General features: G+C 46.1%; 1 protein-coding gene across 8 annotated transcripts; it reads left to right on the top strand.

The window, feature by feature from the left end:
- The first annotated feature begins 71 nt into the window (after positions 1-71).
- Positions 72-27,390, top strand: CUNH8orf76 (chromosome unknown C8orf76 homolog). Of its 8 annotated transcripts, none has more exons than XR_005833674.1 (7): positions 72-249; positions 3,327-3,422; positions 4,172-4,315; positions 8,405-8,862; positions 13,375-13,507; positions 21,048-21,210; positions 27,254-27,390. XR_005833674.1 is itself a non-coding variant. In XM_040625844.1 (6 exons), exons 1-6 carry the CDS (start codon positions 133-135, stop codon positions 27,278-27,280), a joined length of 975 nt encoding a protein of 324 aa, XP_040481778.1. In that variant the 5' UTR covers positions 72-132; the 3' UTR covers positions 27,281-27,383. The 8 variants fall into 8 exon arrangements, 6 of the variants coding, with proteins under 6 accessions (XP_040481778.1, XP_040481776.1, XP_040481775.1 ...); XR_005833673.1 differs by lacking the exon at positions 27,254-27,390 and adding an exon at positions 22,047-22,130; XM_040625844.1 differs by lacking the exon at positions 21,048-21,210 and having other exon boundaries at positions 27,254-27,383.

Genomic DNA, 27,390 nt, shown 5'->3' with positions numbered 1-27,390 from the left:
CCCCCCCCACCCCAGACTACAAGTCCCAGCATGCCGCGCTCTAGCCCTGGCGGCCCCGCCCCTTCCGTGTTGGCCCCGCACGTGGGCGCCGCTCTAGGCACCACCCCGTCCCGGTGCCGCGGCGGGCGCGCCATGGAGACCGGGTGCTGGTTGCTGGGCGGCGAGTTCGAGGACTCGGTGTTCGAAGAGAGGCCAGAGCGGCGGCCTGGACCGCCGGCGTCCTACCGAGCCAAGCGCTGCGAGCCGCAGGTGAGAGGACGGGGCTTCTGGCCCCTCTTCCGACTCCCGGCCTTGGCCTCCGCGGGTCCGGGGCAGGGAGCGCCTCAGACGCCCCACTCCCGCGCCGCCGCCCACGGAACCCAGGTTGTAGCTCTGCGGATGCGCGCCGCCTCGCCAGGCCAACCCTGCGCCCCCGCAGGCCTCCCCTCCCGTTGTCCTCCCTCTCCCCCAGGAGGCCGGAGCGCTTCAGCAGCCGCACCCGGTGGGCCTGGCCCACTGGGCCCCGAGCTGTCGGCGAGTAACTCGCACGGGGCGTTTGGCGGGTGTTCCCAAGGCTCGCTGTCCTGAAATCTTCAGTAACTCCTTGCGCCCTCACTGAGTCTGCAACCGGGCAATCAGGGGCCTCCGAAATCCGGCCACCGCCCACTTTCCAAAACTTGTCTGCTTCCCAGACAGCGCGTCCCACCCACGGGCCTGCCCTTGTTCAGTGAATTCTCCCAGCCCACGTCAGCCCCGCTCGCATGGTCAGATCGTTCAATAATCTGTCCTAGTTCTTAGAGCACACCTTGAATGCCGCCGCCTCCAGGAAGTCTTTTCTGATTCCTCCTTCTAAGCAAATACGTTTGTCTTTGAGCGCCTCCTCCCCATTCAGTTTGTATTACAGCACTTGCCAATAACGTAAAGCTCTTCCACCCGGAGTGCTAAATGATCACAGGAGAGTGGGGGCTTAACTTTATGTCCTCCAGTGCCTGGCAGTTTTTGTCCATAATAGGAACTCCATGAATATTTTGAATTGGTAGAATATTGCTTGGTGTTATTGCACGTATGTAAATCTCATCTCACGTATAAGAACTACAGTACTATTTATCAGAAACTTAACCTGTTTCAGCCACTGTGCTGGGTTCCTTTACCTGTACTGTCTTCGTTTTTCCTTAAAACTGTTGTATTTAGGGGTCGCCTGGGTGGCTCAGTGGGTTGGGCGTCTGCCTTCCACTCGGGTCGTGATCCCAGGATCCTAGGCGCCCTGTTCAGCTGGGAGCCTGCTTCTCCCTCTCCCTCTGCCTGCCACTCCCCCTGCTCTCTGTCTCTTAGTTCAAACAAACAAACAAAACAAAAACAAAAACCTTTGTATTTAAAGATGTCAGGTGCTCAGTAATTACTGAATTATGTTTGTTTATTTAACTTCCTTTTCTCCTTATCACATACACTCTTTCAAAGTTACCTATAGTAGGGGCGCCTGGGTGGCACAGCGGTTAAGCGTCTGCCTTCGGCTCAGGGCGTGATCCCGGTGTTATGGGATCGAGCCCCACATCAGGCTCCTCCGCTGTGAGCCTGCTTCTTCCTCTCCCACTCGCCCTGCTTGTGTTCCCTCTCTCGCTGGCTGTCTCTATCTCTGTCGAATAAATAAATAAAATCTTTAAAAAAACAAAAACAAAAAAACAAAGTTACCTATAGTAGTTGATCAAGTCGACTAAAAACAGGAGTGGACTTGGGAAGTCACGTGGTGCAGCATTAAAAGCCGTGGTTGGTTATGAGATAGGACCGTGCCCTGCAGCCTTGGCTTAACCACTGCCTTTCAAAGTGTCAATTCCTTATTTGTAATTTGGGAAAAACAATATTTGCTGGCTCACACGGTTGTTGTGGAGTGAAGCGGGTGAGCTACTTGGTCAGGTGTGATGTGCTGTACACTTACAAAGTAAAATCCAGAAATCACTCGTCTTTAGGATTTGTTTGGCGTCTGATGCTGCCCATGAGCTCGGAGAGGCCTTATTCAAGTCCTGGTGATCTCCCTGGGGGTAAAGCCAGGAGCTTGGGTCAGGAGACTTCTGTTGTCCCGGCTCAGATTCTCTGTGGGTCGGAGGTTGGCCTTATCCACTCCTTCTCATAGTTCTTCCCTCCTTCCTCTTACCAGAAAGGGGAATTTGAAGCCATCCCTGTCTGGATGGTTGCGGACCTGCAGGTTATGTGGGAGAATAGAAACAGTCATTTGAAAGCCAGTTTTTCTTGATCGTTTCCTGGTGGGATTGTGAAAATTTCATCAAGGTTTGCAGTTGGGCGGTTATTATTCAGCAAGTTGGGGTTGGCATTGTGACTGGAAAGCAGTGGAGCGTGAGGGAGAATTACGGGCTCAGAACATAGACTTGTTGACTTAACGCCGTACTTCAGGGACAACAGAAAAACAGCAGTTACTAGCTTTCTTCGATGTGATGGATCAGGCGAAGGAGAGAGACTATTTTACTAAGTAAATAGGAGGCAGTGATACCCAGGCAACACTTTTAGAAATAGAACCAAGCAATTTGACCACAACTGCAGTTGCATTTTAATAGCATTTACCTGGGGATAGACCACATTTAGCCTCAGTATGTTCTACTGTGAGTAAAAGGGAGATTGAACTACTACCCTGAAGCTGGAAAAACTGGCACACAGACTGCTTTTTGTTATACCTGTTTTCTCATCTTAATGTTCTTTACTCACTAACCGAGAAATCCCAGTCTCGCGTTCCTGTCTATCAGTAGAAAAGTGAATAAAATATTCCAGATGGGCGTTTCTTCAAACTTCTCTTCTCCAGGTCTTTGGTATTTGATTGCATGGAAACCTCCTTTCAGCCTTAATCTCTTTGGTTAGATTCTACTTTTTGCTTTTACAACATTTTCATAAAAGGGCTGTAAGTAAAGGTAATTCCTCTTTCTTTTGTACTTTCCATAAAGGATCGTCAGTCCCGGTTCCATCCGCTCTAAAAATGTCCCTACAGGGAAACCTGTCTCAGTCTAAAGAAGCAGTGGGAACTGTGCTAGTTAAAAGGCAGCCTCCCAGACACCACGACCGCATCTTGAAATGCTCTGGATAGAACCGTATATGCCTGTGCTGCTTTTTCAGTTGAGAGGTTTCTTATTATTGGTATGTTTGTGACTCACGATAATCTTAATGAAAACTGAGCCATCGCTGACATTGTCATTCTTCTTGTTGGATGTTTTCTTTGAGTCTCATCCTAAAGAAGTATGTCAGTTTTTTGAGGTTTAATCATGTGTGGGAAATTGCTTCTACCTGAGTATGGGGGGGGAAGCATAACTTAATTCTCTGTAATTTGCCATTTTCACAATTTCTAGTGGTTTTTTGAAGAAACAGAGAGCAGTGATGATGTCGAAGCTCTGACTCTGAAGAAATTCAAAGGGGACCTCGCCTACAGACGGCAAGAGTATCAGGTAGAATTCAGCATATATAAGGTGGCACTACTTAACATAGGCTCTTGTTCCGTCAGTTACAGTATATTAGTTTTGAACGTGGTGTTTGTGAGGGTGAATTTAATCTTCTGTGATAAGTGTTTGTAATCTCAGGAACCCAGGTTTCTGTCTTTTTTTCTACATGGCTCTATATCATTGGTTTTGTTTCCTGTGTCTACAATATAGGGATCTTTTTGGGATGCTTGCAGGTCTGTTTCCCCAGGTTCTTTATCTTCTCATTCTGCGGGAGCCTCTAGCGCAGATGCCTCATGGAGTCACAGGAGCAGAGCACCCCAAAATGTGTAAGAGAGGGGAAGAACAAGTAGATACCAGGTTGCTTTACATATAAAATTTCATTTCTTCTTCACAAAAGTCTTACTGTTATCTTGCTGATGAGAGAAGGAAGGTTGTATAGCAAATTAGGGGCAAAACCAGGATTCAAACCCTTGTCTGTTTGGTTCCAGAATACGCTTCTTCCTACCGTACGGTGATATTTTCCATGGTAGTAGCGGTTATAGTCTCCAGCTGTTTCTTTTAGAAAAGAAAGCCTTTTAGAAAAATGTACTGACAAATACTGAAGCCTTCCATAGTTCATTGTAGAGTCAGTTATAATAATACCTTGTGCCAAGAAAAAAAAAAATCATTCCTGTAACTGAATCCTTTTTTCTATATTTTTGCCTCTCTTTTTTATCCCTTCTCTTCATTTCCTTTATTTAACAAATAATTGGCAGAGAGCACTGCAAGAGTATTCCAGGATCTCTGAAAAACTGCCGTCCACGAATTTTGCCATGAAAAGGGATGTCCAGGAAGGCCAGGCTCGGTGTCTGGTTCACCTGGGAAGGCACATGGAAGCATTGGAGATTGCTACAAACTTGGTAAGTGGTTTCATTGCTTATATTCCTTTTACTTTCCTGGGATTATTGAATAATTTATTTTCTAAAAACAAAAAACAACTTCTTGCTAGCAGCAAAATCTATGGGTTTGGATAAGTAGGAGAAAATCTTCAGTGGTGTAAGAACTTTAGAATGATGAACAGTTCGGAGCCCTAGACAGTCAATTTTTGTCATATTTTTTCTTGCCTGTGTTATGCTCAAAATTCTTCATTGCCTGAAAATCTCATTTGTAAAAAAAGGTTTTACTCTTGTTAGGAGTAAACGTTCAGAGTAGGAGGATCATCAGTAATGTTTTTTTCTTTAATTTTTTTTTTTTAGATTTTATTTTCCAAAATTTCTACAATGAACATGGATTACTTTTGTAAACAAGAAAAAAGTTACCAAAAAACCCCTAAATATACTGAGCCAAGCTTAACAGCCTTTTTTATTCTTAAATGGAATTCACAGAATCCCTTTTTTAAGGGATAAAGAAAAGCAGTTATTTGCAATTCTAGATTCTGCTTGTTTTTGTTTTCAGATAAAGGCATTTTTTTATTTACTTCTGGTTTTTCTGTGTGTAAATTTTATGAGTATTGGTCTACGTTGACCAATCTTAGTTTATAGGTGACCAGTTTTCTTCCTCAGAGGGAATTAATGAGGCACCCGGACACTGATCTTGAGCCCTGCCGATCAGGTTGACCAGAGGTCAGCCTAAAGTATGCACGCAATTGAACTGTCCTCCTCCATCTCATTAACTAGGAAAAATCCCCAAATTTACTTGCCGATGGGGTTCATTGCCTAGGACCTCAGCCTCTTGCAGTGAGAGCAAATCTTGGAAATTGTCTTTAGAACGTGGAAAACAGCTGTGTCTTGTTCTTCTTTTTCTCCCCTCTAATAAATGTGGGTTAATTCTTAAGCCGGAAGGTAAGATTACCTTGTTCAGGAAGCACGTAGCACAAACAGTGAACTTAGTGGGATCTAGCAGCGTTCATTCTTGGTCTCCCGGGTCTGCGGATTAGCAGCAGTGATGGCCCTTTCGCTACCGTTTTCTAGACATCAGGCACCCATCCTTGGTGCCTGTTCTGTGCTCTCCTGTCACCTCTCTTCCTGGTATCTCTTGGACCTTGCCGCTCTGCTCTTCCCTGCCTAACCTACGGAAGGCAGTGGCAGTGGCGTTAGTGTCTGGATCATGCCTGTGGTTCCTTCCAGCGTAGGAAGTCTGTTCCTGAGGTTCAGAGAAACATCTGTTGCTGTCAGCAGATGCCAGGTGTCCAGAGCTGGGGATGTGGCGAAGCAGAAGGAAGGACCCATCAGAAGACCTTCAGCTCCCTGCCGGGACTGAGAACTGTCCATCAGGCTTCTAGGTACCCTGGTGGGGAAGGAACCAGCAGTACAGGCCAGTGCGTCTCACCTACCAGTCTGCATAGTTTCTCAAGGCCTGGCACCCCATGTTTAGTTTTATTTTTAAAATTTCTTCCCTACTTATAGACTTTTCTCTTTTGTTACTAGCTCTGGCCTATTTCTGGGTTTGTCTCGGTAGTTATTGTCCTTTCGCGTTCTGTAGGGAAACAGGTCGGTATACAGCATGGAATAAAATAGCTCGTCCTGGAGTGCCCATCAGGGTATGAACACTTCATGCTCACAACTTTTAATTCGTCTCTCTTCTTAATGATTTTTGGACAAAATTTGTAATAGAAGTCATTTCTATTTTATTTCTTATTTAATAATTAAACAGCTTACAGAAACTGATATGCTCCTGTGATAAGCTGTGGTTAAGGACATTGCTTTCTGACGGTAAATGACTCTTTTAAATGTGTGCTGTCTACAAACATTGACTTTAGTCCCACCATGTGCCTGGCTCTGGGCTCAGTGCTCCGGTGACAGATGGAGCATATCCATACCCTGCAATACACTGTGCATCTGGAGGGAGAATCCTAAGCCAGCTAACGCGCACCAGCTCTTCTAAAGTACCCTTCATTCTGTGCCTTCTGGTATGACTGACCGTAGCCCTGCTACTGGCTAGCTGTGTGGCTGCGGGCACGTTCTCTAACTTCGCTGTTGTGACTCAGCTCCCCCTTCTATGAAATGGGCATAATGATGGAACCTATTTTAAAGGATTGTCATGAGGATTAAATAAGTAAAGTGCTTAGAATAGTGCCTGGCATATGTTCGCACTCCATAAATATTAACTCTTGTCATCATTATTGCATTTCAGAAGTAGTTGCATTATTCTGGAAAAGATCACACAAAGTCATTTACATGGAATTTAATTTCCAGGGAGTTATTTACTATTTATGCTATAAAAACCCTGCCATCGAAATCATGGTTTATATGTAACAGCCTCTACCCCAACATACATTCTCAATATGAAATGTTCCTAAACAGCGTAAGACACTATAGACTAGTCCTGGAAGAAAGGTAGCATTTCTTAAAGTCTATATGTGTTATTCTCCTTATAAATAAGAGACATGAAGATGTATTACTAGGTTACTGAACATGTTATATTCGAGGTGCTAAGCTCTCTACTAGGAATTCAGCATTGAGCAAAAAAAACATTTGGGGGAAAAATGAGAGAAGTCAAAAGGCAAGAAACGGATTCTTAACTATAGAGAACAAACTGATGGTTACCAGAGGGGAGGGGATTGGGGGCAGGGGGATGGGTAAACTTGGTGATGGGGATTAAGATGTGCACTTTTGATGAGCAGAGGGTGAGGTATGGAAGTGTTAAGTCACTCTATTGTACACCTGAAACTAACATAACACCTGTATGGTAACTCACTGGAATTAAAATAAAACTTAAAAAGAAAAAGTTATAGAACTTTTCTGAAGGGAAAACTTTAGAAAAGAATTTTATGTGTAGTCGGAACTGATCGAGGTTGAAATAAATGAGTTTTAAAAAGTAAAACAAAACAAAAAAACCCCTTTCGGAACCTAATAGTCTATTAGGAAGGACAAAATACAAAACAATAGTATTAATAAAACGACATCTATTCTGTCATTAGGAAGGTGCGGTATCACCAGATAGGTCGCATGGAGCTGTATTTTCTGTGTTCTCACTAAATACATTAATATTCAGAATTCTCCCCAAGCTTGCCCTCACTGGCCTGTTTCCTCGGGCTGCATCCTGGGTAGTTTTCCTTGCATTTCTTGCCCATCGTAGTTGTGTGCAGGAGCTTGGTCTGGATACTAGTAGGCCAGGTTTTCTTTAGGCTTAAAATTAACTGAAAGGTAATTTTAGTCGGCCATCTGCTCTCCACAGACTAACGTAGAAAAAGAAGGCTTGTTTTCCCTAACCCACAGGGCTTTTGCCATATGGCAAGTTAGGCAAGAGGTGGCGGCTCTGGTTAAAGAGACTTGAAAAGCATTTTCTGATCAGAAGGAAACCAAGCAACCCCTTCTGGCCAAAAATAATTGGCCTTGGTAATGGTTACCAGGGACGGCATTTGGATTCAATTATGATGCCTCATGAAGCACTGAGAGCTTCAGGGCTATCCTGTTTAAGATGTCTAAGCCAAGTCAGATTTGGAAATGGAGTCCATTTGAATCCTCAAGGAAATTACCATTTGGATTTTTAGAAAGCCTAGAATATTAAAATGGAACCATTAGCCCAGGGTAAAAAAAAGTTGGCCGGGTCTTTCAGCTATCTGGCTAAGACAATAAAGATTACAATAAAAATGGAAGATAAACTGACATTTATGATTTGGCTGCTGAATTTTGTCAGGCCACTGTCACATGAATTATGCTATGGTTCTGACGGGATGTTTGGGAATGTCTGGTGGTTATTTTGGTAGGTAGTATGTATTTCTCTAGGTTTACAGCTTCAAGCAGTTGTCTCTACTTGTAGCTACTGAAAGATACCTCTGATTTACAACATACACAGCTTGGGTTTTTAGGCGTCTCCATTTTTACATAGAAAACGTTCTGAAGTTTAAAGTTTTTAACTCTTGGGCACCTGGCTCACTGAGTCGGTGGAGCGTACAAGTGTTGACCTCGGGGCTGTGGGTTCGGGCTCCGCATCGTGTGTATAGAGATTGCTTAAAAATAGAATCTTAAAAAAATAATCAAGTTTTTAACTTTCTTTTTCCTCCTTAGGAAAATAAAGCAACTAACACAGACCATTTAACCACTGTGCTCTACCTCCAGCTGGCTATTTGGGCAAGTCTGCCGGACTCAGAGAAGAAAGTTCTCTGCCTACAGAAACTAATTTCTCTGCATCCTTTTGATCCTTGGAACTGGGGCAAATTGGCAGAGGCCTACCTGAATCTGGGGCCAGCTCTGTCAACACTGTGTGCGTCATCTCAGAAACAGAACAGAGTCACCTCCAGTGACAAAACTATCAAATCCTCCTTTCCACACTCAGGAAAAGACTGTCTTTTGTGTTTTCCTGAAACCTTGCCTGAGAGCTCTGTGTTTTCTGTGGAAGCAAGCAGCAGCAATAACCAGAAGAACGAGAAAGCTCTGAAAAACGTTCAGAACTGCGCGGCAGACAAGAGGGAGGCAGTGTCGCTAGAGACTCAGATGAAAGCATGTGCCTCTTTTATACGAACCAGGTAAATGAAGAATGGATTCAACAACACACGGTACTAGGCCCAGGATGAGGGTGTTACTTTTCTAATTTTAGGCTTCAAAAAGTCCTAGTATAGATGTTTGGCATGTTTTTGAGATTTTTTTCCCTGTGGTCTGGTTGGAATCCTTTTTTTTTTTTTTTTTTTAAAGATTTATTTATTTATTTATTTGACAGGATAGAGACAGCCAGAGAGAGAGGGAACACAAGCAGGGGGAGTGGGAGAGGAAGAAGCAGGCTCATAGCGGAGGAGCCTGATGTGGGGCTCGATCCCATAACGCTGGGATCACGCCCTGAGCCGAAGGCAGACGCTTAACCGCTGTGCCACCCAGGCGCCCCTGGTTGGAATCCTTTGAACATGTCCTTTTAGTATGTAAGATTTAGAAACAAAACCAGATTTGCCCAAGAATATGATTTGTATCAGTACTAAGATAAAATGTTAAAATTGAAAAACATTAAAATTGGGATAAGAAAATTAAATGTATAAAGCATTGACTAAGGGGAAGAGGTATTTTAAACAAGGAATTTTTCACTCATAGGTTCCACAGAAATCTAAAGACAAAAATTTGCTCTTGTGTTTGAATCACTATTAATAATATGAATAAACAGTGTTTAACTCATTCTACAGAGAATTCCCATGGTTTAGAGACTCCAAACACTTTAAATCCATAGTAATAAGAGTTTAAGGGGGAAAAAAAGTTTAAGGGAAAGGGGAACATACACTTGACCAAATTCTATAATTTATGAAACAGATTCTCTTAGGTCTCAAATGATGCCAGAAGAGTGTTGTTGTTGTTGTTGTTGTTTTTAACTCTGGAGAATTATAGAAATATTAACAGTGAGGCTTACTGAGAAGTGGTAGCTATGAAGCAAATTGTAAACTTTATTCAGCAGATGTTTAGTGTTGACTATGTTACTTTAATTCAGGAGTACATTGAACCAGTGGTATGCCAGGCACATGCTCGGTGCCGGAATCATAAAGATCGTTAGAAAGAGGCCCTTTGAAGGGCACTCAGTTGGTTGAGCATTTGACTCTTGGTTTCAGCTTGGGTCATGATATCCGGGTCATGGGATCAAGCCCCGAGTTGGCCTCCCCGCTCAGCTGGATTCCCTCTCTCCCTCCATCCCTCCCCCCATTCATGCTCTCTGTCTCTCAAATAAGGAAATCTTTTTTTTTTTTAAGGACCTTCCTTACACCACTCAGTGTGCTTGCAGAAAATACACGTATAGTCAGTGACAGGTGGCACAGGCGCTAACAGGGTATTAGTAGTGTGAGCAGACCCCTACAGGACAGGTAGAGTGAGCNTGTAGCAGGAAGAAGGAAACCTTTACGGGGGAGTGACGCTTCTGGCGGATATTTCTGGGCACCTTCATCAGCTATTGAGGGAAATGTGTACTGGAGCTTTATATGCGTTATTTCTTTTTAATCCTTACCCCTTTCTGGGGGGACGTTGGGATCCCATTGTAGAGACTAGGAAACTAACTTAGAATTATGCCCAAAGTGGCACAGTTCTGAAATGCTGCCCTGATTTGGACCCAGACCTTTGATTCCACAGCTTGTGTTCTTTCTGGGGTATTTTGCTGACTCTGGAATATTCCCCAGATGAGAAGAGGCATGCTAGGTGAAGAGGCAGTAAGCAGTCCACTGGGTAGAAGGACCAGTGTCGCGCAGTGTCATCGCACAGACTGCTGCAGCGACAGCAGTGTTGGTGGTGGAGCCGGAGAGGTGGGCCGCAGACCACAAGCCAGGATGATGGAGTGAGGAGGAGGAGGGGTTTTGGAGTCTGATCTCATTGTAAGGAACTTAATAAATTGTTCCTGAGTGAACGAGTGTGGACTCCTCCACTTGCTAGTGGTCTGACTTTGCACAAGTTACTTTGACTCTCTGCTCTCCAGTTCTTTCGTCTTCGTCTTCTTGGAGGAAGGGGGACATGCCTTCTTCGTGGGGTTGTTAGAATTCAAGGATCCGAAGCTCTTGGGGTAGTGTGCAGTATATGGTAAGCATTCGGTGAAGGTTGTACTTGTATTAGCAGAAGTTGTTAAATGTCATCTTAAAGAATTTGGTCCTTATGCTGAAGGCCTGAATAGTATTTGAGGTTTTAAATGTCCAAACAGTGTGACAAGAGCTGTGATTTCAAGAGAGAGATCTGGTGGCTGGGAGGAGATTTTGGAGGAAGGAGTTGGGATCTCGAGACACCAGTGAAGGAGCTGTGAAGTCATCGGTGGGTGGTGACGAGGATCTGACCTAGGGTAGTGCAAGGGTAATAAAACGAGGAGATGGACGTCACTGCAGGATGGAATAGACAGAACTTGGTGACTAGCTGAGGGTATGGGAAAGGCAGGGAGGGGAGGGGGAGCAAAGATGTCCAAGACGAGTCAAGAGTCTACCTTGGATGGTGGCACCTTTTGCTAAGACAGGATACATGGCAGGAGGAGCAGAGCAGACTTAAGGTGGAAGTAAAGATTTTGGTTTAATGTGCTGAGATTCAAGTGCCTATAGGACATCCGGTCGGGAGCTTTTCCCTAGGAGGAGTTGAGCTCAGAAGAAGGGAGCTAGAGATAAAGGAGTTTCAGGAGGGAGATTAGCAGCCAGATGACAGAAGTCAGGTAGGATCGATTCTGAGGAGAGGCTTTGGAAGTGAGGAGGTCATTTGCAGCCTTTGACAAGGTAGTTTGAGTAACAGTGGGTGACCAGGCATAGGGCAGAGGGCTGAATGAACATGAGACAGAAGAAGCAAGTGTAAGCTGTATTTTCTAGTACTTTCAGGAGCAAGAGAGGGGAAAGCAAGGATATCAAAGATAAAAGGGGTCACAAATGTACGTGCTTCCAGAGGCCAGGTAGGTAACATAAGCGGGTTTGAGTGAATTGGGAGAATGTGGGTCAGAGCACGCTCTCCTACCAGACTCTCTGGTCACTTCCTGTTTCCCTTACATAAGTGCCCTGCTTCTTTCCATGGCCTGCGAGATATTGACCTGGCCTTTCCTTTTTTCTCATTTACTAGTTTTTTGTTTTTGTTTTTTTTTCTCTCCATTCCAGCCACAGTGATCTTCACAATTTTCAAACACATCAAGCTAATTCCTGTGTCTGGGCCTCCTTCCCTGATATTCTGGTGGCTGGCCCATCATTAGGTCTTAGCTTGAGTGGTGACTCAGAAAAGACTTCCTTCACGGCTCCACCTGAAGCAGATACTTGATCCACCCTGCTTGGATTTTTTTAATTTTTTTAAATTTTTTTATTGTTTGCACAGCACTCCTCATTACCTGAGGTAATCTTGTGATCTGTCTCCTTCCATTCTTTGATGCAGGAACCTGTTTTGCCTGCCAGTATCTCCCAGTGCCTAGAGTAGTGAGTGTCCATTCAGGACATGAAATGACTGAACAAGAGAGCCGAGTGCTTGTGGGAATAGCAATAAGGACCAGTGAGGCCTGAGGGAAACTGGAAAATCTACACATTCAATATTTTGTTTTAAGATTGATTCATTCATTCATTCATGAGAGAGAGAGAGAGAGAGAACGTGTGAGTCTGCAGGAGCCTGGAGAAGGCAGAAGGAGAGGAAAGAGAATCCCAAGCAGACTCCCTGCTGAGGGCAGAGCCCGATCTCACCACCCTGAGATCATGACCTGAGCGGAAATCAAAAGTTGGCTGCTCAACAGACTGAGCCACCCAGGCGCCCCCACATTCAGTACTTTAAAAAACAATGGAGGGGCGCCTGAGTAGCGCAGTCGTTAAGCGGCTGCCTTTGGCTCAAGGGTGATCCCGGCGTTCTGAGATCGAGCCCCGCATCAGGCTCCTCCGCTATGAGCCTGCTTCTTCCTCTCCCACTCCCCCTGCTTGTGTTCCCTCTCTCGCTGGCTGTGTCTCTGTCAAACAAATAAATAAATAAATAAAATCTTTTTAAAAACTAAATAAAAAACAATGGAGAGAAGGAGCCATGTGACAAGGACGGGAGGGCAGAGGAAAGGGAAGACCAGGTTATGCTCACGATGGAAGTTAGCGGTGAGGCAGTTGCAAGGTGGTCATCAGAGGGTTGTCAAAGACTTGACCCTGCTTTGGGTAAGTAAAGTATGCTGGAGGATATAATTAGTCCTCCAGGTCGAGTGGCTGTGCGTTCAGGGGATTTAAAGGGTCACAGAACACTGACTTCAAAGGAGCACATCCCGACACTTTGTGAGGAGGAGCCTTTGATTAGGAAGCTTGTCCTTTTCACTCCAAATAGTTTGTGCTTTCAATCACTTGACTTCTACAGGAAGCCCTTTTGAGGTTTTTCTCCCTAAACATTTCTTTGAGAAGCATTGGTCTAGGAATTTTAGAAAAGAAGACTCTCCAAGGCAGTTTGCTCAGTTTGCTCAAGTGGGAAGCTTTGGGATTTAAATGAAGGTGAGTACCTTCCCTGGCCCGGTAGGACTTCCATCGGCCCAGTACCTGTGCCCTCTGCACGCATTTCCTCACTGCCTTCTCTTACCTGTTGCCCACACATTGGGACTTACTGTTTTTCAGGCTCTTGCTTCAGCTCACCCAGTCTCAGCAAACATCATTTGCTTTGGAGAGGAACTTAAGGACTCAGCAGGAAATTGAAGATAAAATGAAAGGGTTCAGCTTCAAAGAAGACACTTTGCTGTTGATAGCTGAGGTGAGTGTTCGCATAAACCCTAGGGGTTTATGTGAACCAAGGCATCAGAGGTATTTTTCCTGGCTCTGGTACCATTTTTTAAAAAACAGCCAAATCTCCTTTATTAAGGGACTTTTTCCCTTCTTTACGTGCCTTTTGATCACTTAATCTGTGAAAGCAGCCTCTTCGTCATCTTTCTCCTGCAGCGTGCTAGAGGCAGGGGCTCTGGTTCATTTTCCTGTCGGCGCTTGTTAGTACCTGCTTGCACATCATAAATGCCCAATAATTGTTTTTTGAGTGCTGTTTAAACGAATGAATGAATGTTGGCAGTCTTACAGCGTTTCTGTACGTTTTTTCCTCCATTTGTCCTCATAACACTCAGAACGGCCTGTGGGACAGGGGGGCTGGGAGCGAGGCTCATACAGGTTGGGACCTGCCTAAGGTCAGATTTTGAGCTGTAGAGCTAGACCAGCGCCCAGCCCACTACAAGTCCGTTTTCCTTCTGTTCCACCTTCCTACTACCTTGATGGTTGCAAAGAAATTAAAATGTCAGGGTTTGGTTTTGTTTGTTTGTTTAACCTTCATTAGTTTTTTTAAAAAGTGATGTTGAAATTACTTACGATCGCATTTGGAGATTATGTTTGGATTTAAGTTATTCACGCTAGTTCCTGTTAGTATGTAACTGAAACTTGACAGTTCAGGTACTCTTCCCATGAATTAAGTCTATATCCATATCCATCCTAATGTCATTCTTTCGAGAAGTACTTATTGCATATCTAAATTGCCAGGCTCCTTTCTTGCTTCTCTAAACTCCCACTTGGACCCCTTTTCCCTCTTATGGGACCACGCTCTCCTGTCTCTTCTCTGTGAGCCTTTTTCAGCCTTTCCTTTGAGCCCACAGACATGCTCAGTGGATAGCCTATCCCTCCTAAGTTTACTGTAGCCTTTCCTTAGTCTTTGTTTTCCTTCCTCTTTCTGGTGTTCATAGCTATTGGCCACCCACTTTCTGTTTCCTCTTCCCTTTACTTCCAAATGGCCGTATCAGTCTGATTTTCTTCTATACTCTTAATATTCCTCTGCCTCTTGGAACTTCCTAGTTTCCTCAGTGTCTTAAATAATGACATTCTCAGAGGTTCCACTTAGGTTCTCTGTTCTCTCTGCCATCTCCCACAGAAATCATAACCACACATGGTTTCAGTTGTCACCACTGGGTTGATTACCCTCTAATCTGTATCTCTAGTTCCATCTCTGAAACACTTGTCTCACATCTCAGACTAGACACCTCCTAAGTGACTAATCTGAAGTGACGATTGCTGATCCTACTGTCACTGCAGGTACAAAGTGTCTAAAATGGAGCTACTCAGCAACACGCTTCCTGGTCAGTCTTCTGTCAGTATCTAGCAGAGGGGAGTCGGGGAGAACCATCTCTTTAATTGTAGACTTAGTTTTTTTCATCAGTCCTGTCTGTCATTCTTTTATCCAGACCTGGGAGCTTGCTAGCTGTGGGCCGTCTCCTCTCCTTCTCACCTCTAGCAGGCACCCAGCCGCCCTTCCTTCAGGTCCACCTTCCATTTCTCTTGCACCACCAGCACCCTTGTCCTTATGACCTCATGCTTGGCTCACAGTGACCTCCTGGCTTGTCTCTCCTCGCTTCCTTACTCTCTCCCCTCAGATCTGTCTGAGGTTTATCTCACAGCATTGCTCTGAGCATATTACCTGCTTGCTCAAAAACTAAAGCGTGTCACCATCACCTCAGAGGTCAGGTTTGGTTTAGGTGCCTCCATATGATATCCAAGGCCTTCCAGAGAGTAATCCCAGACTTAGGACCTCGTAATTCCTTTCACAAATCTTTTGCGTCCTGTAGACTGATCTGCCACATCTAACAAACTTGTCATGGGTTTTCTCATCCCCACCCACTTACTGTATCATCCTCAGAGACCCCGCTGAAGTCCCACATCTAGGAAGCTTTCCCTGAACGTCCTTGTCTGTGGCAATGGCTCCCTCCTTGAGCTCAAGGAGAGTCAATGCTTGAATAGATAGCACTTTGCCCCCCCCCCAAATACAAGAATATGTCTTATCTTTTCAACTAGATTTTAGGTCTCCTTATAAGTAAGGTTATCCTTACAAAGAAGACATCCTTACAATATGTCTTAAACATCTTCATACTCTTTACCATGCTCAGTATATCTGTGGACCGCGCGGAATAGTAGTTCTCCACCCAGACGATGCATGTGAAGTACCTGCGGAGCTTTTTTAACAGGACAAATGTCTGGGCCCCAATTGGGATTATAATATACATTTCATTTTGTGCTCTGTTAATCTTACTTTGTGACATAAGCATGACCCTGTGTCCTTAAATATCCTTTGATTGCATACTTTTTTTTTCGTTTTATCGTCGTTTTAATTTAGTTAGGATCTAGGGGCACCTGGCTGGCTCAGTCGGTAGAGCATCCAACTCTTGATCTCAGGGTCGTGAGTTCAAGCCCCACGTGGGGTGTGGAGCCTACTTTAAAAAAAAAAATTAAAGGATCCATATAGGAACCATATTTTGTTCTTTTGTCTCTTACACTCTTTTATTCTGTAACAGCTCCCCTTCTCTGTTTTTTTTAAGATAAAAAATATATATAACATAAAATTTGCTATCTTAATCATGGTTTAGTGTACAATTCATTAATTACATGCACAGTGTTGTGCAACCGTCAGCACTATTTCCAAAATTTTTTCATCATCCCAAACAGAAACTCTGTAACCATTAAGCAATAATTCCCATTCCCCTTCCCCCCCTCCCTCCAACCCCTGGTAACCTCTAATCTGCCTTCTGTGTCTATGAATGTACCTACATTAGCTGTTTCAAGTAGTGGAATCCCATAATATTTGCCCTTTTATGTCTGGCTTATTTCACTTAACATAATGTTTTCAAGGTTCATCCATGTTGTAGCCTGTGTCCAAACTTCGTTCCTTTTTATGGCTGAATAATACTCCACTCTCTGCGTACACACCACATTCTGTTTATCCAGTCCTCTGGTGATTGGCGCTTGGGTCATTTCCACCTTTTGGCTGTTGTGAAGAAGGCTGCTGTGAGCATTGGTGTACAGGTGTCCGAGTATTCCTGATTTAAATTCTTCTGGATATATTCCTAAGAGTGGAATTTGCTGGGTCACATGGTGATTCTGTTGAACTTTTTGAGGAATCGCGAAACTGTGCATTTCACCTTGTATTTGTTATTTTTACCAACATGACATGATCGTGACCCTGTATCTTTATTATTTTTTTTAAGATTTATTTATTTTAGAATGAGAGAGAGCACACGTGGTGAGGAGGGGCAGAGGGACAGGGAGACAAAAACTCAAGCAGATCCATGTGGGGCTCGATCCCACAATCCTGAGATCACAACCTGAGTCGAAAGCAAGCGTTGGACACTCAGCCGGCTGTGCCACCCAGATGCCCCGACCCCGTATCTTTAAATACTGTTTGAATATGTATTTTGTAATGGCCGGATAGTAGTCCAGTTTATAGCTTTTGATGAGCTATCATTTATTTACTTAAGTCGTCTGTACTGAACATTTAACAAATATTAAGTATTTTAATAAGACTTTGCAAAAAAAGTCAGTGTATTTATTTATTCCTTTTAGAATAGATTACTAGGAATAGAATCACTAGGTTAACGTATACAAACATTTTAAAGACTTGAAGCTCATTTCCAAATTGTGATTCAGAAACTCTGTTTCAAGTTACATATCCTGTTATGAGAATACTGATTTGCCTTCTCCAGTCCTAGATATTAGGTCGAACCATGTGAAATTGTCAATAGTCGATCATTTTGACCTATAAAAACAATATTACACATATTAACTTATTTTTTAAAATCTGCGATTTGATTGGTAAAAAATGGCACTTTTTAGTGTTAATTTGTTTGATTACTCTTAAGATGAACGGTTTTTTCATATGTTTATTGGCCACTTATATTTTGTGAAATACCTAGTCATGCTTTTGCTTCATTATTCTATTTGTATGTTTCTGTTTTTCTTACTAATTTTTTAAGAGCTCTCTCTATACTAGGCTTACTAACCTTTTATATGTGCAGTATTTTCTGAAGTGTATGATTTTTTTGGTATATAGAAGTTTAAATGTTTTTATATGGTCAGGTATTTTTGCGGGTATTTCGACAGCTGCGAGTGATGCACCTACTAGTTCCTCCTTTTGGAACATTGCATCATCTGGTTATTACTATTATTCAGTGCTCTTTTTTATTAAAAAAAAAAAAAGACTTTTGGTGTTATATCCCAGATTTTAAAATACTGCCTTTCATTGAGTCCAAGAAGTCATCAGCTGTAAGACACATCATTATTTGATGGGCCACTAAAAGAAAAGTAAGGAGCCATTTATGCTGCGACCCGCCCGTGTTGTGAGGTACCTCTTGATGTCAGAAATGCTGAAATACAAAATTGTCTTAGAACTAATGAAAACACCAGGCTTTAATAAATGCTGACAATTGCCTGGTTAAGCTATTCATCTCATTAGCTCTTGCCTAATACAAGTAGTCTTTGATATTTAGAGTCGGTGGAAACCCTTCTTTGAATGGGTCTCTAATCCAGTGTAATTTGAGTATTCATGAACACATTGGATCTCAGGTTTTCAGGAAACTTAGGTATCATCTAGTCCGAATCCAAGTAACTTAAATTCCCTTTACAGCACCCCTGCCAGATGGCTCCCTAACCTTTTGTGCCAACGATCTGCAATGTGTTGAGACTTAATTTTAGTTCGCTGTCCTTACCAGAGATGAGCTCACTTAGTGGGTTCAGGTGCAGGCTCCCCACGACTGAATTTCGGCCCGTCTTACCGGAGAAACCAGCACAAGCTCTGGGCCTGATTCTGACCCGTAGGGGGCAGTGTTGTGCCTTCAGAGGGCAGCCAGCTCCCCAGGTCCTGGGGATTGCTGCGACAGCATCTCCGGAGGGATTGGGTCTCTCTGGGTCAGGCAAGGGGACTCGCCTGTTTGCTGCCTTGGACTTCCTTGGAGCAGTTCTGAGAGGAAGAATGCCCCCACCGCACCCCCAGCAGCAGTGTTCGGCCGGGGCTCTGCTTTCTGGTTATTTTATGAGGAGGGAGAAGCACTCGCAGATGCGTCCGTGCCAGCAGAAGGTGATCTTTGACTTAAGAATGTTGACGGGGCACTCCCTGTAGGAGGAATAGCTGCCACATTCGTATTCCAGTGACTTGTTCACCCAGGGGAAGAGAAGAGGAGAAGTGTGGGGTATTTTACCTCTGTCGTCCTTGGATCGCTGCTTCTGAACAAACATCTTTTCAATATGTTGGGATTGTCCCCTGGCTGCTAAAGTATTTCTGCTGGTTTTCTCTCTTTCTCCCTCCCTTCCCCTTCCCCTTCCCCTTCCCCTTCCCCTTGAAACCCTTTACACTTGATGAGTAGCGTACTCTTCCACACCACGTCCGCTGCCCCTTTTATGGGACAGGTTTTTTGTTTTTTTTTTTTTTCCCTCCTGCTGCAGGTTATGGGAGAAGATATCGTCCCAGAAAAAATAAAAGATGAGGTTCACACAGAGGTGAAGTGTGTTGGCTCTGCAGCCCTGACTGCCTTGGTGATTGCATCTTCGAAAGAATTTGAAGACAAGTGGTTCAGAAAGATCAAAGACCACTTCTGTCCCTTTGAAAATCAATTCCATACAGAGATACAAATCTTGGCTTAGTGGTCCCTTTAAAAACAAAAGAAAACATCCTGCACTGTTTTAATTGTCCTTGTTTACTTCAGACAGAATCCACTGCTAATCATGGAATATAGTGAATTTAAAATGATAATTTATGTTTTATAAAAACAGCTTCTCACAGATTATTTCTACTGTGTTCAGTTTCTTGATTTTTTGTTTGTTTTCTTTGTAGATTTTTGCCATTCACTTATCTTAGACCTGCTCTTCCTTTAGAAGATACCTGTTGGGAAGGTGTAGAAGAGGCTCTTAGATATTTTTTTTTTAAACAGGCACTGTGTTATAATCAGCAGTAAAAGTATCCACATTGTTCAGGTAAATCCATCAGGAAAGAATAAGAATATTGAAATGTAAAAGTAAACCATTTCTAAGAAGGGTGTATCAAAGTCTGCAGAGGCTCTGAGATTTTGTGTATGGGCCCAAATGAAAGTGCACATGGGTGGACTGCGTTCTGGAAACTCAGGTCTTCTCTAATGGTCAGTAGTCAGCACTCTTGCCTTGGGCCGCAGAGGATACCGACTCTTTTGTAAGGCTGTTTGCTGTGCAAACATCATGATGAAAAGATGGTCTGGAACGAAGGGCAGTTAGTGCCTTGCTCCCCCGATGCACAGAAACATGAGGCCCACGGGCGCTGTCATGCAGGGTGGGTGACGGTCCTGTCCTTGCAGACGCACGGATTATAGTCACGGTCTCTGACATCTTCAGCACAAAAGGCCATTACCTTACATCATCTGGAATGGAAGAGCTCCCTTATGAGGAGTGGGATTTAATAGTCCACCAAAAACTTCATCAAGTGTTGTCCCACACAACGTTTTATTCTTCTCAGCAGAGGGATAAGAATTCCAGTCCCCAGGATTTCCCTTCTGCTTCACCTGCTGCTTCACCCGTTCCCAGGCCCCAACCCAAAACAGACTGCTCTATTTTGACTGCTCTTTTAGTACGTATGACAGCCTGACTAGCAATTGTTAAGTTGTCGTTTATCTCTAATGGGAAATAAAAGATTGGTATGATTAATAGACACTGTAATTTTTAGGAACCATTAAAAAGTATGGAAACCTCTCAACAGCTCCCATTGCCCCCCATCCACTCATGGAGTCATGAACAATCACTATAGAGCTCCTGTTACACGACAAGCATTGTGCAGTTGCCATGGAGACACTGGCTGTCTGCGAGTTTGTGGTCTAGTTGCGAATGGCCCCTCAGGATAGAGCCCAAACTGCCAATCCCTTCACGATAGAGCCTTTGGCTCCCAAGCGCTCTCCGTCCCTGCTCCCCAGCTTTAAATGCGCTGTAGCTTTTGTATTTAGGCCTTCACACTGGCAGTTGGGTCTGGCACCTCTCCCCGTCCCCCATCAGAGGGCTGATTCTATTCACCTTTCAGGTCTCCACTTCCTTACTGTGTCCCAGAAGTCTTGACCTCCAGGTGGCAGTAGGTTTCCCTCTTTCGTGCTCCTTCACTATTTCCTTCCCATCTTGGTTCTGAACTACCCTACTGTAATTGCTTGCTTGTTTTCATGATAGACTTTAAACTTCATAAAATCAGGGCTAGGACTGTCTCTTTCATATCGGTATGCTCGGGGCAGAATATCTGGCATTTAATGAAATCCTTGTTGAATTTTTGAATTAACTGGCTAGCATCTTATTTTGTTTGCACAAAAATTTATCCCCCGAAGATCCAACACAGTGCTGAGGCATTCGAAGCACCCTGCCTGTTTCTCTCTCTGGAGCTAACCCCCTTTCTCCTGTTAGTCTAGGCTTCCTAGAAATGCCCTTTTCCCTCTAGTCTGGCTTGGCTTCCCCTCTTGATCCTAGTGCCCTTCTAACTTTGTCCATGCTTTTAGCTTTCAGCCCTCTGGCTGTCCTCCCAGATCCATTGTCTGTGCTGTCCTGAACCGCCTGAGTGGTCTTCGTGAATCTTCCCATACGCCTGCCCCACCTCACTTTCCTGGCAGCAACTTGGTGACGTGTGAGAAGCCTGCACTGGGAGGCTTGGCTGTAATGCAGGTAGGAAAGGGCACTCAGGACTACTGGGCACCTCAGGGTTTCATCACACACGTCATCTTGATCATTTCCAGCACAGATGGCGAAGGGTAGGGTTAACCGAGCAATGACTATGCTAAAGAAAAATCTCAGGCCTGCCTACTTAGATACTCTGCCCTCTTGTCAATGAATGAATCACTGGGAAGGTGAGCAAATGTGAACCACAGAGGTGACTGCACTCCAGATGGTTGGGTGGGACCCAAGGGCAATTCTTGCCTCCTGCGACTCCCAAAAGGCCTGTCTTCAACATTTTCTCCCAAGGAGGAGTTTGTACCTAGTATTTGAACTGGTGAGAGTCCTTTGTCCTTTATACTCTTACACCTCTACAATCTTCATACTGTGGCCGAAGGATCTTAGAAAGATTGTTATCAGTCTGGCAGTGATTTCCCAACTCATTCATGAAGCCTGTGTGGGAGGCCCTGCATGGTCTGGCCCTGGCCCACTTCCCCCCAGCTCACTGTTTTTTCTCATGTCCTTGGACTCCAAGCATCTTCTCACCCAAGCCCTTTGCCCATCCAGTTACCTCTACTTGGAACATTCTTCCCTGTAGTCTCCCAACCCTGCCATAATCCTCCCCTTCCTACAGATCTTAGCTTGGGGTGGCGGGGAGTCATTCTCAAACAAGGTGTTCCTGACCCCAGACTTGCTCAGGTCCCCCTTTAAATTTCACAGTGACTGTGCTTTTTTTCACAAATGGGATTTTATATATATATAAAATTATAATGGGATTAGAATTTTTAAAAAACAGAGGACTGGCATTTATTTGGGACTCACCTTGTCCTTTTCTCCCTCCTTGGCAGAGTGACTTCATCACCTAAAACTTCAGTGTTGTGTCTGCTTAGCCCTTGAGCTAACAACCACCCCACCCCCTATCTCTGGGAACTGCCCTCTCACCCACACAGGTGGGTACCTGGCTGCCATATTTGTACTCAATGACCCTAACTAACTGGAGAGAGGACAGAGGATTTACCTGGTCATAGCTCGACCAATCAGAATCTCCCCAAGAGATTTAGAAATCAAAGATTCTGCTCCTGTGTCTGAAACTAACAAGGTCAAAACCTGGGGGTGGCTGTGCTGTCAAAGCAGACTGAGGAGCAGACAGCGCGAGTGTACAGAGAGAAGGAGGAAAACGAAGGAGATGCCGAGGTGCCCAGCTACTTCCTGATTGCAAGGCCTTCCTGTTCTCTAGCCCTAGCTACATTCTTGGCTGAGGTCGCCATGAAACACCTGCAGTGCGGTGGGCAGAATAATGCCCCCCCCAAGGATGTGCATGTCTTAATTCCCACCACCTGTGAATACGTTAGGTTCTATGGCAAAGGGGAATTAAAGTTGCTAGTCAGCTGACCTAAAAATAGGGAGAATATCCCGGATTATCCAGGTAGGCCCAGTGTAATCACTGGGACCTTTGCAAATGGAAGATGGAGTGTATTAGGGCTCTCCAGAGAAATAGAACCAACAGGAGATATCTTTAAATCTGTAGATGTAGATACAGACGTAGAGAGAGAGAGAGAGCCAGAGGCAGAGATTTACTATGAGAGCTGGTTCACGTGGTTATGGAGGCCGAGAAGTCTAATGGCCTGAAAGTCAGGGAGCTAATTGTGTATGTCCTCATCTGAGTCCCAAAGCCAGAGAACCAGGAGTGCCAATGTCCAAAGGCAGAAGAAGGATGTCCCAGCTCAGGCAGAGAGCAAATTTGCCCTTCCTCTGCCTTTTTGTTCCCTTCAGGCTTTCAGGGGGATGAATGGTGCCCACCTGCATTGGGGAGGGTGCTCTTTACTCAGTTCGCCAATTCAAATGCTAATCTCTACCGGAAACTCTGAAGACACACCCAAAATAATGTTCTACCAGCTATTTGGGCATTGCTTAGCCCAGTCAAGCTGACACACAAAGTTGGCCACCACACGGAGGCAGAATGGGTCAGGGTCAGAGAGATACTATGCTACTGGCTTTGAAGATGGAGGAAGGGGCCATGAGCCAAGAAATGCAGGGGGCCTATGGAAGTTAGAAAAGACAAGGAAGTGGATTCTCTCTCCTAGGGTGTCCAGGAAAGACCACAGACCTGCTGACACCATGATTTTAGCCCAGTGAAACCCATGTTGGGGTTCTGAAATAGAGAACCATAAGGTAATAGGTTTATGTTTGTCTTAAGCTATGACCTTTGTGGTCATAAGTTGACTGCTTGAGCTAGTTCCAGTTTCTGTTACTTGCAGCCAAAAATTCGTAATACAGGCCACTTGGGTCCTTTCAATCTTGGTTTTAGAATAAGACTTTGTTTCTCAGAAGCTATTTCTTTTAAACGTGGCTTTCCTTTTTAAAACCTTGATAGAACATTATTGAAGAAGGTAGCAAATAAGAAACGCAGCAGCTGCTTTCAAGAGCTTCCGTTCTCTGGCAGAAGTAATGGGACAGCCACGTGAGTAATAGGCAACGGGCAGGAGGCAGGTCTGGGGGTTACAGAAGTACAGAGGAGGGCTGGGCTTTCAGAGAAGTTTCATGAAGGTGGAAACATCTGAGTCGGACCTTGCGAAGGGGAGGGCTGGTAGCAGGCTCTGTGGGGAACGAAAGGCAGGCACGTTGGGTTTCTCAGTAGGGAGATGAAAGGAGCCACGGCCTGGAGGACATGAAGGCTGGTCGTCCAGGTTGGCAGGCGTGAGGGGACATGGGTGATGAGGCAGGGCAGGTAAGCCAGCCTCAAATCACGGAGGCTCATCCATGCCGCGGTAAGAAGTTTGACTACGCTCAGGGGACAAATACCAGCTATAGGAAGTTTCTGAGCAGGAGAATGGCTGATTTAGGGTCTGGACTGCTAAATCTGGTCTTACTTTCCAAATGTTTAAAAGTCTTTGAGCTTCATGCAATATGTGTTTTTTGGGTGTAGGAAGGCCCCAGATGTTAGCACTAACAGGGAGGGTCTAGGTGGCCTCAAGATACCCAACGTGCCCCACATGCCTGAGGGAATTCACGTTGCTGGAGAGTCGGCTACTCTTCGGGGCTCCCCATTACACTTCCCATTACACAACTCCAGCCAGCCTTTGCCCGCTGTCCAGCGCGCTCTTCCCACCTTTCACATCGTTGACGGCTTGTCCGCTTCCAGTCTCCACGCCTGTCTGCCTCTCGTACTTCCCTGCCCCCTTCCCTGCCCTCTGGCCCCTCTCAGACCCACCCCCCCTAAACCACAGGTTAGCAAGACACAAGCACTGGAGGCAGCGAGGCTCTCGACGCTGTCATGCAAGCTCTGTCAGAGCTGGGAGCACATCTGCTTCCATCCATATTGGCCACCCAGCTCCTGGCACCCTGAAGGGCCAAACTTGTGATGAAATACATGAATCCACGCCCTTTCGGCGTGGAAACCAAGGCTGGCCACCCAGGACTTGGGCTAGAATAATTCAGCAAGGAAATGTGAACTGGACGTTTCTTGATGCCGTGCCTGCAGGGAGGGTTCCCAGAACAGCCGTGCCGGGCTCGCCCCTCAACAGCAGGCTGCACTGCCAAGGCCTGCGAGGAGCTCACACGGGTGGATGTTTGCAAGACAAGGCAGGAAGCGCTGTTCTCGAAGAGCAGCCACCAGAGGCCTGACTGCTGGCTGAGAGGCGCAGTTTGCATGGAGGAGGGCCATCTCGAGAGGCCTAGCTGAGCTGACTCAGCCGTCCGTTGTCCCGTGGCGGGGGGCAAGCAGCGGTGGAAGGAGCAGCCCAGATGGAGTGGCCAGGCCCCTCTGGCCACATGGGCCTACATGGGAGGCCTGCCTGTTATGGCTGGACTCCGTCCACCGTACCATACCCCCAAAGTTGTATTTGGAAGCCCTAACCCAATCCCTCGGAATGTGACTGTATTTGCATAAGGCCTTTAGACACCTGGCACCAAAATCTGTATTAGGGTTCTCTAGAGCAACAGAACTGTAACGTGCGCTTTTATACCCGTCTCTCTAGCTCCACCTGTCCGTCTGTCCAGAGGGCTCGAGTAGGTGGGCTGGCCTATTCAGTGTTGATGGAAGCTGACGAGTCCCAAGGTCCGCAGGCTGAGTTGACAAGCCGGAGAGCGGGAGAGCCGAGGCTGTAGCTCCAGTCCAGAGGCCAACAGGCTCAAGACCCAGGGAACGCCACTGTTTCACAGTTTGAGTCCGATGGCAGGCGAGACCTGGGTCCCGGTTCAAAGGCAGAGTCGGGCAGGAGGAATGTTCTCTTCCTCGGGGAGGGTCGGCGCGGCCCAGCACCGTGCGGACACCCTCACTCGCCACACCCTACAGAGGAGAGAAGGCTCTAGCAGCTCAGTCAAAACACAGGGAACAAGAAAGAGGAGCTTGTGTGTCTGCTCTCTGTGTGTGTGTGTGTGTGTGTGTGGTATTTATACTCGCTGGTAACAGCTTTTCTGACACACGCTCTTCAGGAGGAAGCTGAGAAAGTGAATGACAGTGTCTCCGTGTCCAACAACTTCCTGGACCAGGTCCAGAGAAGGAAGCGTTTGAAGCTGGGGCTCGGCACTTCTGTGACAGGCCAGCAGGGTGGAGGCGGGGAGCCACGGCAGGGTGAGCGCAGAGCCGGGGGAGGTCGTTGCGCCGAGCGTGTCCCTGCAGGAGCAGAGCTCCCTGACCCGTCAGCGGGCTTCACTGTGCGCTGGGACCAGCCCGGCACCGCGGTCAGGGCCCCTGGGGCCCGCAGAGTATCCCCGGCCTCTGGGCTTTTCCGGTGCAGGTAGGGAGCTAAAAGAGCAGCGTCTGGGGCACACATGAACACAACAGATGATTCCAGGAGAGGCTTGGGGGACTAGCTTCCAGTCGGTCCTGGCTGGTAATCGTAGTGGAGGATGATGTGATCCCTAATCCCTGGTGTGGGGGCCGTAACTGAACCACCCCCGCTCCGCCATGCCCCCTGGACAACACCGTCGTACCGCTTCTCCCATTCTCTCGTGTTCTTCATGGGGGTGGTTCGCGTGGGTGTCGCGCGTCGGCCCACTTTGGAGCTCTCCGGGGTAGACATGAGTCTGGGTCTCTGCCTGGCGCGAGATGGGGTCAGCACATCCAGGGTGGGTGTCGCATTGCTGCTGTTGAATTCCGCGCTGTGGTAGAGAGGCCGTAGGTCTAGGACAGTCCCCAGCAAGCAGAGCTGCGAGGCAGGTGCAGGTGTGATTCTAGCCCGGAGCAGAATTGGGTTTGGGAGGATTGGAAGCTTGGGTAAGGATTTGTCAGGATTTTCAGTCACCCCCTTGCCATGTGTGTAAAACCCTCCTGCTGTCTGGTGGAAATTGTGTCTTGGGGTGAGAGCCCAGGGCTGGGGGCCCTTGGGAATCCAGGCCCATAAAGGAATGGCCCAGCCTCATGTGAGTGGGTCCCAACCTCGTATCAGGCTAGGTTGGTTCATGGTGCAGTAATCAATGACCTCAAATCTCTGGCTTACACAACAAAGGTTTATTTCTGGCTCATACTACTTATCCACGGCGGGGTCGGCGGGTAAAAGTGGGGGGTCCTGCTCACCACGGTCTCTTGGGAATCTGGGCTGGCGGGAAGCGGGGGCTCCATCTGAGGCGTGCTCCTCCATGGCCACCTGCACCCAGGCTCTTAAAGCTTATGCCTGGAAGCGACTCTCCACACTTCTGTTCACAGTGTGCCAGCCACAGCAAACCGCGGCTAACTTCCCAGCAGGCAGGGGTCACACGCGACAAGGTGTCCAGAGCAGGAAAAGCAATATTTGTGAGCCCCTAAGAAGGCCGCGGGGGGCCGGGGGGGGGAACCTGGCTGGTGGAGGGTGACTGGGGGCAGGAGGGCTGCTCCTCCCCACTCGGACTAGGCCAGATGCAGGCCGAGGCAGAGCAGGCCTGGGGGCTCTTGGTCCCTGGCAAGCTGTACCTTCCTGAAGCTTCCTCCGCAGACTGTGGAATCCAGTTTAGAACCTTCAGCAGCACCTGCCTGTTCTAACCTTGTTACAGTGGTCAGCAGGGAAACAGCACATCGGGGCTGGGGTTTAAAGAAACTTCAGGAACCAAAGGGGTTTTTTTGTTGTTGGACTTTCAGGAACGAAGGAGGAAGAAAGTGAAATGAGGACAGGAATACTATTTAAAAGAAAACAGAAGCAAAGACACCTTTGCCTTTGCCAAACACTGGACAAACACAGGAAGGGGCTGAAGGGACGTGCCCTCCGGAGAGCGTGA

The sequence above is a fragment of the Ursus maritimus genome, unplaced genomic scaffold (genome assembly GCF_017311325.1).
Source record: "Ursus maritimus isolate PB19 unplaced genomic scaffold, ASM1731132v1 scaffold_9, whole genome shotgun sequence".
Classification (NCBI taxonomy): domain Eukaryota; kingdom Metazoa; phylum Chordata; class Mammalia; order Carnivora; family Ursidae; genus Ursus; species Ursus maritimus.
Note: the sequence above shows the minus strand (reverse complement) of the source record. Positions and strands in the feature narration are given on the sequence as shown.